This window comes from Carcharodon carcharias, chromosome 31 (assembly GCF_017639515.1).
Source record: "Carcharodon carcharias isolate sCarCar2 chromosome 31, sCarCar2.pri, whole genome shotgun sequence".
Taxonomy (NCBI): Eukaryota; Metazoa; Chordata; class Chondrichthyes; order Lamniformes; family Lamnidae; genus Carcharodon; species Carcharodon carcharias.
In genome coordinates, this window is record NC_054497.1 from 27,456,831 (window position 1) to 27,468,378 (window position 11,548).

Sequence of the window (11,548 nt, forward strand, 5' to 3'; positions counted from 1 at the left end):
TGTACATCCATTGGACCAGTCCAGAAGATCACAGACCTCTCACCCCGCCTTCTCTGTCATACTGTTCAGCAGCCCTGTCTGTCAAATATAAATCCATCACCCTCTTTATAAGGGCCTCCACTTCCCCAGCCTTCCTTGCTTTAAACCATTCCACATCTTTGGCACCTCTGCATAAAGAAATTGTATCTTAAGTAGGTCTTTTCAAGGTGACTCTTGGCAGCTTTCTGAAACTCCATTCATAGACATCCCTGACCCTTTGCACCAACCCCCTCTCTCTCTTTCTCTTCTTGAGGCCCCTGCCTCCAAAGGGTGGGTATATCTTGATCTACAAGTTAAAGCAACAAACAAAAAAATTGCCAGAGTTGGTCTCCTTTGTGTTTACTTTTTCTTTCTTTCTCTTACTCGTTACTCTCCCTTTATTCTATTATTTTCCCTATCCCTCACACTATTCTCTCAAACCCCACCCTACATACACACACACACCCCCACCCCCACCATCTCTGCAGAAAAATGTCTGGATTCTTGAGCAGTCACAATGAAATTGGGGATTCATTCTATAGGATGCTCACCCACAACTTCCCACACACACCAGCATAGGCACCAACCAACCTTCCCGCACCCCACCACCAACCCTCCCGCACCCTACCACCATCAACCCTCCCGCACCCCACCACCAACCATCAACCCTCCCGCACCCCACCACCAACCATCAACCCTCCCGCACCTCACCACCAACCATCAACCCCACCGCACCCAACCATCAACCCTCCCGCACCCCACCACCAACCATCAACCCTCCCGCACCCCACCACCAACCATCAACCCCACCGCACCCCACCACCAACCATCAACCCTCCCGCACCCCACCACCAACCATCAACCCCACCGCACCCCACCACTAACCATCAACCCCACCGCACCCCACCACCAACCATCAACCCCACTGCACCCCACCACCAACCCCATCACACCCCACCGCACCCCACCACCAACCCCATCACACCCCACCGCACCCCACCACCAACCCCATCACACCCCACCGCACCCCACCACCAACCCCATCACACCCCACCGCACCCCACCACCAACCCCATCACACCCCACCGCACCCCACCACAAACCATCAACCCCACCGCACCCCACCACCAACCATCAACCCCACCGCACCCCACCACCAACCCCATCACACCCCACCGCACCCCACCACCAACCATCAACCCTCCCGCACCCCACCACCAACCATCAACCCCACCGCACCCCACCACCAACCCCATCACACCCCACCGCACCCCACCACCAACCATCAACCCTCCCGCACCCCACCACCAACCATCAACCCTCCCGCACCCCACCACTAACCATCAACCCCACCGCACCCCACCACCAACCATCAACCCCACTGCACCCCACCACCAACCATCAACCCCACCGCACCCCACCACCAACCATCAACCCCACCGCACCCCACCACCAACCATCACCATCAACCCTCCCGCACCCCACCACCAACCATCAACCCTCCCGCACCCCACCACCAACCATCAACCCTCCCGCACCCCACCATCAACCCTCCCACACCCCACCACCAACCATCAACCACACCGCACCCCTCCACCAACCATCAACCCCACCACCAACCATCAACCCTCCCGCACCCCACCACCAACCATCAACCCCACCGCACCCCACCAACCATCAACCCCACCACCGCCCATCAACCCTCCCGCACCCCACCACCAACCATCAACCCTCCCGCACCCCACCACCAACCATCAACCCCACCGCACCCCACCAACCATCAACCCCACCACCAACCATCAACCCCACCGCACCCCACCACCAACCATCAACCCCACCACACCCCACCATCAACCATCAACCCCACCGCACCCCACCACCAACCATCAACCCTCCCGCACCCCACCACCATCAACCCCACCGCACCCCACCACCAGCCATCAACCCCACCGCACCCCACCACCAACCATCAACCCCACCACCAACCATCAACCCCACCGCACCCCACCACCAACCATCAACCCTCCCTCACCTCACCACCAACCATCAACCCCACCGCACCCCACCACCAACCATCAACCCTCCCACACCCCACCATCAACCATCAACCCTCCCTCACCTCACCACCAACCATCAACCCCACCGCACCCCACCACCAACCATCAACCCTCCCGCACCCCACCACCAACCATTAACCCTCCCTCACCTCACCACCAACCATCAACCCCACCGCACCCCACCACCAGCCATCAACCCTCCCGCACCCCACCACCAACCATCAACCCCATCGCACCCCACCACCAACCATCAACCCCACCGCACCCCACCACCAACCATCAACCCTCCCACACCCCACCACCAACCACATCAACCCTCCCGCACCCCACCACCAACCATCAACCCTCCCGCACCCCACCACCAACCATCAACCCTCCCGCACCCCACCACCAACCATCAACCCCACCGCACCCCACCACCATCAAACCTCCCGCACCCCACCACCAACCATCAACCCCACCGCACCCCACCACCAACCATCAACCCTCCCGCACCCCACCACCAACCATCAACCCTCCCGCACCCCACCACCAACCATCAACCCCACCACACCCCACCACCAACCATCAACCCCACCGCACCCCACCACCAACCATCAACCCCACCACCAACCATCAACCCTCCCGCACCCCACCACCAACCATCAACCCTCCCGCACCCCACCACCAACCATCAACCCCACCACACCCCACCACCAACCATCAACCCCACCGCACCCCACCACCAACCCCAACCCTCCCGCACCCCACCACCAACCATCAACCCTCCCGCACCCCACCACCAACCATCAACCCTCCCGCACCCCACCACCAACCATCAACCCTCCCGCACCCCACCACCAACCATCAACCCCACCGCACCCCACCACCATCAACCCCACCGCACCCCACCACCAACCATCAACCCTCCCTCACCCCACCACCAACCATCAACCCCACCGCACCCCACCACCAACCATCAACCCCACCGCACCCCACCACCAACCATCAACCCCACCACCAACCATCAACCCCACCGCACCCCACCACCAACCATCAACCCCACCGCACCCCACCACCAACCATCAACCCCACCGCACCCCATCACCAACCATCAACCCTCCCGCACCCCACCACCAACCATCAACCCCACCGCACCCCACCACCAACCATCAACCCCACTGCACCCCACCACCAACCATCAACCCCACCGCACCCCACCACCAACCATCAACCCCACCACACCCCACCACCAACCATCACCATCAACCCTCCCGCACCCCACCACCAACCATCAACCCTCCCGCACCCCACCACCAACCATCAACCCCATCGCACCCCACCAACCATCAACCCCACCACCAACCATCAACCCTCCCGCACCCCACCACCAACCATCAACCCTCCCGCACCCCACCACCAACCATCAACCCCACTGCACCCCACCAACCATCAACCCCACCACCAACCATCAACCCCACTGCACCCCACCACCAACCATCAACCCCACCACACCACACCACCAACCATCAACCCCACCGCACCCCACCACCAGCCATCAACCCCACCGCACCCCACCACCAACCATCAACCCCACCACCATCAACCCCACCACCAACCATCAACCCCACCGCACCCCACCACCAACCATCAACCCCACCGCACCCCACAACCAACCATCAACCCTCCTGCACCCCACCACCAACCATCAACCCCACCACCAACCATCAACCCTCCCTCACCTCACCACCAACTATCAACCCTCCCTCACCACCAACCATCAACCCCACCGCACCCCACCACCAACCATCAACCCTCCCTCACCTCACCACCAACCATCAACCCCACCGCACCCCACCACCAACCATCAACCCTCCCGCACCCCACTACCAACCATCAACCCTCCCACACCCCACCACCAACCATCAACCCTCCCACACCCCACCACCAACCATCAACCCCACCGCACCCCACAACCAACCATCAACCCTCCTGCACCCCACCACCAACCATCAACCCCACCACCAACCAGCAACCCTCCCTCACCCCACCACCAACCATCAACCCTCCTGCACCCCACCACCAACCATCAACCCCAGCGCACCCCACCACCAACCATCAACCCTCCCGCACCCCACCACCAACCATCAACCCCACCGCACCCCACCACCAACCATCAACCCTCCCGCACCCCACCACCAACCATCAACCCCACCACCAACCATCAATTTTACTTCAAGCCTTGACCTTCACCATGCCTCTGGTAAATTTGCTTTTGGGATCATTCTTTCCACTACAGGAATATACATCCCGGAAGATGACACATCAGCTCCGCAAAGATTCCGTGGAATGGGAATTCGAATCGAGGATGATGTTCTGATAACGGAAGAGGGGCCCGTCGTTCTTTCAGCAGACTGCCCCAAGGAATTGATTGATTTAGAACAGATCTGGGCCCATCATTAACAAACAGCCCTTGTACTGGTTCCCTCAGAAACTTATAATGAGATGCTGCAGGTGATAGAGAAGATCACAAGCGAATTCTGCATCTCCACTCATTTACTGGTAGCTCTGCATGGCAGCTACCCTTGCCACCGTGCTACAGCATGCCTGTCAAGATGTGTAAAACCCATAGTAGTATTTATCCGTCCTTCGGACTGAGGATTATATAGCAGGAAGTGGAGCGTGAGACACAGGAACAACACTTGAGAACTTTTTAAAATTAAAATGATGGACATGCTGATGCATCGAGCTTGTCCCCCACATCCGGGACACAGTTATCCGTGATAACTGAGCATTTTTATCCCTAATAACAGCTAGCTTAACTGTGTGACAAAAACCCTCAGTGAACTCAGGGGAAATAAATATGGGAAACTCCTCTCTGACTTCTGAGGGTGATTGATATGATTTCTGGGAGGTCATGGTTACTATATGGCAATACCCCACCTATATTTACACTGATGTCAGCTGCAGTTAGGAGCTCATTCAGTTCCCCTATGAACATTTGGTATGAATCTGCACAGGCCACGAACTCGCTCGAAACATTTGTTTCTCATTTGAGTAAGAATTCTCATTTCTTATTTTGACCTCACCTGTTAAACCCCTCCAGTGGCTTTGTGTGTTAATGAAACATTGGCTATAGTGCTGAACTGTACCAACTGGAAGCGTCAGTTCAGAGTTAGCTGTATCATATCATATAGAGCTACTGTAAGGTCATTCAATTTGGCAGCAACACCACTGGGCTGGAGAAGTAAAAGTCAATTAGGATTTCCACTCTGGATCAACCCCTTATGAACAATGTCCCCTCTAACTTCTGTTTGACGTGTGCAGCCAGCTTGTTGCACTGAGATTGATGTGAACCTTAGGGGGAATGTTGCTTGCCTGCGGCTTGTTTGTTCCTTGTGCAGCAGCTTCCTGTGCGGCCATGCAGCTTAGAGGGAACGTTGCTTGTATGTCGCTGAGACCAGGATCAGGCAGAGTTGTGATGCCTTTCTAAATGAATAGCCCTGCACAACTCTCCAGTTGTGCAGAAGGGCCGATCGGATTGGGTGCCAAAGAGTAGCCTCCAGCAGGGGATTGACCTAAATCATGCTTTCAGGAGGAGAGGGAGGTTCTGTTTTTTTAACAGCTTTAGAAGCAATATGGGGTATTGCCCATTGCAATCTGTACCCATATACATCTGAGCGTCTCAAATTGAACCTTAGTCTGACAAACCTTTACCTGTAATATCAGTCTGACATTCTTACATCACTCTATCAGTCTGACACACGTATACCTGTAATATCAGTCTGACACTCTCGTACATCACTGCATCAGTCTGACACGCCCAGACATCAGCGTGTCGGTCTGACACACCCGTACGTCAGCGTCGGTCTGAAACACTTGTACGTCAGCGTGTCGGTCTGACACACCCAGACATCAGCGTGTCGGTCTGACACACTCATACGTCAGCGTCTGTCTGACACACCCGTACGTCAGCGTGTTGGTCTGACACACCCAGACATCAGCGTGTCGGTCTGACACACCCAGACATCAGCGTGTCGGTCTGACACACCCAGACATCAGCGTGTCGGTCTGACACACCCGTACGTCAGCGTCTGTCTGACACACCCATACGTCAGCGTGTCGGTCTGACACACCCGTATGTCAGCGTGTCGGTCTGACACACCCGTACGTCAGCGTCTGTCTGACATACCCGTACGTCAGCGTGTCGGTCTGACACACCCAGACATCAGCGTGTCGGTCTGACACACCCGTACGTCAGCGTGTCGGTCTGACATACCCGTACATCAGCATGTCGGTCTGACACACCCAGACGTCAGCGTATCGGTCTGACACACCTGTACGTCAGCGTCTGTCTGACACACCCGTACGTCAGCGTCTATCTGACACACCCAGACATCATCGTGTCGGTCTGACACACCCGTACGTCAGCGTGTCGGTCTGACACACCCATACGTCAGCGTCTGTCTGACACACCCGTACGTCAGCGTCTGTCTGACACACCTGTACGTCAGTGTGTCGGTCTGACATACTTGTACGTCAGCGTGTCGGTCTGACACACCCATACGTCAGCGTCTGTCTGACACACCCAGACATCAGCGTGTCGGTCTGACACACCCGTACGTCAGCATCTGTCTGACACACCCGTACATCAGCGTATCGGTCTGACACACTCGTAGATCAGCGTGTCGGTCTGACACACTCGTACGTCAGCGTCTGTCTGACACACCTGTATGTCAGTGTGTCGGTCTGACACACTCGTACGTCAGCGTGTCTGTCTGACACACCCAGACATCAGCGTGTCGGTCTGACACACCCGTACGTCAGCATCTGTCTGACACACCCGTACATCAGCGTATCGGTCTGACACACTCGTAGATCAGCGTATCGGTCTGACACACTCGTACATCAGTGTGTCAGCCTGACACACCTCTATGTCAGTTTATGTCTGAAACACACGGACGTCAGTCTATCAGTTACACAATTTTCACTGAATAATTGAATTTTTATACAAATTTTCATTTCAGTAAATTATTAATCAAGAGTGAGATTCTTAAGCACAGGAAATGCACCGTGATGTCCCTAATCAAACTGAGTTCTGTCGTTAATTGTGAATAGTACTTTTATAAGCTGTATTGATAGTTTGTTTGAAACAATGGCACAAAACATTAAATTCCAGTGATTTATTTTTTATGTTTCATTTGTTGCTTTCCTTTTGTTAAATGGAGGTAAAGTCCAACTTCTTAAAGTAAATTTTTCCCCTCCCCCTTCTTGTTTTCCCTCCATGTTTAACTTGGGAGATGGAGGAGTGACTGGCACCTTCAGCAGCGCTGCTGACATGTGGGACAGCAGACCTGAGGTAACTCTTTTGATCACTATTATGGCACAGCCAATGGTAAAGGCTGAGTTGTTCGAATCCCAGAGGGAAACTTGAAACAACTGTTAATCCATTTTTGCAATTTATAATTTCGAGATGCAGACTTTGAATTCGGTAGGAATAAGACCACTGAGTCTCATTGTTTTCATATAAAATTAAGTTAAACATTTATTAATTTAACAACAAATTAAACACATACACACTGTGATAAATTACTACTAAAATAACTTTTTAACATCCCCAAATTAATCAACCCAAGGTAAATCTCCATTAAGGCAACAGTAACCCATAGACTTTAAATAGGCATCAGGCAAAGCACATTTAACCTTATGAATTTCAAATGAGGTTCCTTTGCAAGTTGGTTGGGGCATACAGGCTGGTTAGGTCTTAAATGCCTCCACCTCACACACACAAACTCCTTTCTTTATATACCTAGCTTTCCCTTTGAATGTAAATTTTCCATTGTATCACCAGGTTTTTGAACTTCAGCTCTTCTAACAATAAAACCCCTTTCATTACACCAATTTTATTAGTAAACTGAAAAAAATAAACATTGTTTGGCTTCTTCTAGCTAGGTGCAAGATTTTACTCACGGTCTTGAATAGTTTATTCAATAAATGTAAATTAACCCTTTACCTTACTGTTCTCCTTACTATTCATCCAATTAATCTCAAACTACTCTACATCAAAGCACCCAGACTAGTTGGCTTTAATCCAATTTAGACACAGACCCCCAATAGAATTCTATTTTAAATAATTTCCAATAACATTATACATTATACACAATATCTCTTCATGACGATCTCCCTTCCCTCCTCACAGGGATGTGTCTAGAGTCTGCTGCCATAACCCTCTTGGCAATAATGCTTTTGAAGCTTGGAACTTGGAATTGTGCGACTGAACATGCACTTTGGAGCTGCTCATCGGAGCAACACCATCCTCCCTTCTCTTCCTCCTGGCTCTTCATTTTATCTTTCACTTGTCATTCTGAAATTCTATTTATTCTCCTTCACAATTAAAATGAAGAAAAGTTGGAATTCTACGGCCTCTGAAAGAGAGAAAAGTGTTTAGTGATTCAGGATTCATCACAGCCTTTTAAGTTCTAACAGAGATTCCCCTACATTATCTGGTTTTATTTCATACCTCCAGCAATCAGTTTATTGTTTATCTACACCCTCACTATAGTTGGCCAACTGTTCTGTGTGGGGTAGTTACCATTAATTACCGCACCCTAAGAATCCTGAGAATTGCAGCAAGTTACATGGTGTTCTGAGTGAGCATGAAAATGCTGCATTTCATAGTGTAGTGTGTAAGGCTGCCCAATGTTTTAAACTGAGTTTGTTTTCGAATTAGTTACTGCGCAATCTCAGGTTAATAATAAAATCTCACAGCACAGGAGGAGATCATCCCTTTCTCAGTTGGTGGGCACAAGAGACTGGCATCCGTTTTGGACACTGGGAACAACATAGTGCTTCAATTTGATAAGGTTCCTCTTGTTATACCTGGACTTGGGTCTGTTGTTTGTTTTCCTTTAAAAAGGGGACCCTTGTTAATTTGATTTTAATCAATGAGGCCTGGTCAACCTGATTTGCATTTTATAAGTCAGAAGGAGGCTATTTGATCCATTGTGCCTGTGCTATCTCTTTTAAAATGCTATCCAATTGGTTCAAAGTATTATTCAAAGCTACTGAAGCCCAAAGCTCTGGATTTCCCTCCCTAAACCTCTCTGCCTTTCTCCTCTCTCCATTAAGTCACTCCTTAAAAACTACCTCTTTGACCAAGCTTTTGGACAACTTCCCTAATATTTATTTGCATTTTCTCTCAGACAATGCTCCTTTGAAGAGTGGAGGGATGTTTTTTAACTAGGTTAAAGGCACCATATAAATGGAAGTTATTGTTGAGTAGCTTATGACACATTCTAGGAAGAATTGTCAGTATGAAAACTGGAGTTCTCTTGGTGATCTTCCACTTGTCACATGAGATGTTCCAGATACTTCCAAATGCAGTGGTCCCTTTGACCACTTTCAGAATATCAGTGAAGCATAAAGTTTTGACGCTATGTCCCAATTCTCTGCCTTGCAATAGCTTTGGGCCATCTTGCTGTACATTAAGAAGGTAAATCCAGAACCTTACTTCAAAGGTTTATTTTATTATAATAATTTATTATTAATAATAATCACTTGCATTTACAAATATAAAACAACATCCTAAGCCACTTCACAGATAACAGCAAAGAAAGCGAAGAGGACTGATTTTAATCAGTGAAAATCGAATTCAGGTTATATATCAGGAAGAATGTCTTCAGGACTAATTCAGGAAATCAAGAAGAACAGACAATCAGCAGTTGGGATAGAGTAGGGCACTGGAGTTGAAAATTCAGAGTCATTTGGAGTTGGATATCATAATGGACAGACTGAAAGTTGTCTTTCCGGGTTGTTGAGCTAAGTGAATAGTATTCAGCAGCTGTATTTGTTTTATGAGGTATATATACCTATTTACTCTCTCACACCAAACTCTTCTCCAAATTCAGGTAATCATTGTGACACATAAAGAATATTTAATGGATCAAGAACACAGGGCAATGAAGGACTTCTTTTACTAATTACTTTAAATCTGTGCCCTCTACCTACAATGGGCCAAGTAGCCTCTTTCTGTGCTGTAAACATTGTGGAATTCTAGAATTCTGATTGAAGTTCCACATCCTTGGAACCATTCGTGTGACTCTTTTCTACACTCTCTCTAATGCCCTTCACAACTTTCCGAAAGTGTGGTGCCCAGAACGGGATGCAATACTCCAGGTGAGGCTGAAACATTTTTTTACACAGGTTTAACATAACATCCTTGCTCTTGTACTCTATGCCCCTATTAATAAAGCCTATGCTTTAGTAACCGCTCTCTCAACCTGAGCTGCCACCTTCAATGATTTATGCACGAATACGCCCAGGTCCCTCTGCTCCTGCACTAACCCTTTAGAATTGTTCTTTTATATTGTCTCTCTGCGTTCTTCCTAACAAAATGAATCACTTAACACTACTCTACATTAAATTTCATCTGCCACTTGTCCATTCCACCAACCTATGTCCTTTTGAAGTTCTAAGCTATCCTCCTTATAGTTGACAATACTTGCAAGTTTTGTATCGCCCACAATTTTTGAAATTGTGCCCTGTACACTAAGGTCTAGGTCATTTATATATATCCCCTAGAGCAGGGGGTCCTAACATCTACTCCTGGGGAACTCCACTAAAAATCTTCCTCCAGTATGAAAAATAACCATTAATCATGACTCAACCAATTTCATATCCATGTCACTACTTTCCCTTTTATTCCATGAGCTATAACTTTGCTCAGAAGTCTGCTGTGTGGCACTTTATCAAATGCCTTTTGGAAGTCCATGTACAGCACATCAACAGCATTGCCCTCATCAACATTCTGTCACCTTAGCAAAAAACTTCAAGTTAGTTAAGCATGATTTTCCCTTAAGAAATTCATGCTAGCTTTCCTTAATTAGCCTGCATTTTCCCAGGTGATGTTGATTTTGTCCCATTAACTCCATTTCTCTCTCCACAGATGCTGCCCAACTTGTTGAGTTTTTCCAGCATTTTTTTGTTTTTCAAGTTTCCGACATCCGTAATATTTTGCTTTCATCTTATTGTTTCTAGAAGCTTTCCCACCACCAAGGTTAAACTGACTGTCCTGTAGTTGCTGGGCTTTTCTTTTGTTGAACAAGGGTGTAATATTTACCATTCTCCAGTCCCCTCTTAAGTCCAAGATTGGAAAATTATGGCCAGTGCCTCCGCAATTTCCCCTCCCACTCCGCTTATAGTATCCTTGGACGCATCTCAAGCCTTATCAACTTTAAGTACAGACAGTCTACCTGATACCTCCTCATAAACTTTAAACCCTCCCAAGTGTCTGAACTACCTCGTCTTTCACCATGACTGGGGCAACAGCATCTTACTTGGTAAAGACAGATGCAAATTATTCATTTATCACCTCAACCATGTGCAAATCCCCAATTTGGTTCCTAACTGATCCCACTCATCCTTTTTCTGTCATTTTACTATTTATATGCCCATAGAAAACTTGGATTTCCTTTTACGTTGGCTGCCAGTCTTGC

At 49.4% G+C, this 11,548-nt stretch overlaps 1 protein-coding gene across 2 annotated transcripts in view; it reads left to right on the forward strand.

Moving 5' to 3' along the window:
- Positions 1 to 7,247, forward strand: part of xpnpep3 (X-prolyl aminopeptidase 3, mitochondrial) — a 36,318-nt gene extending 29,071 nt beyond the window's left edge. For both annotated transcript variants that reach the window (XM_041178094.1, XM_041178095.1), the window contains exon 10: positions 4,354 to 7,247. In XM_041178094.1, the coding sequence (XP_041034028.1) occupies positions 4,354 to 4,517 (164 nt within the window). In that variant the 3' untranslated portion in view covers positions 4,518 to 7,247. The remainder of the gene's footprint in view (positions 1 to 4,353) is intronic.
- Positions 7,248 to 11,548: the final 4,301 nt, after the last annotated feature.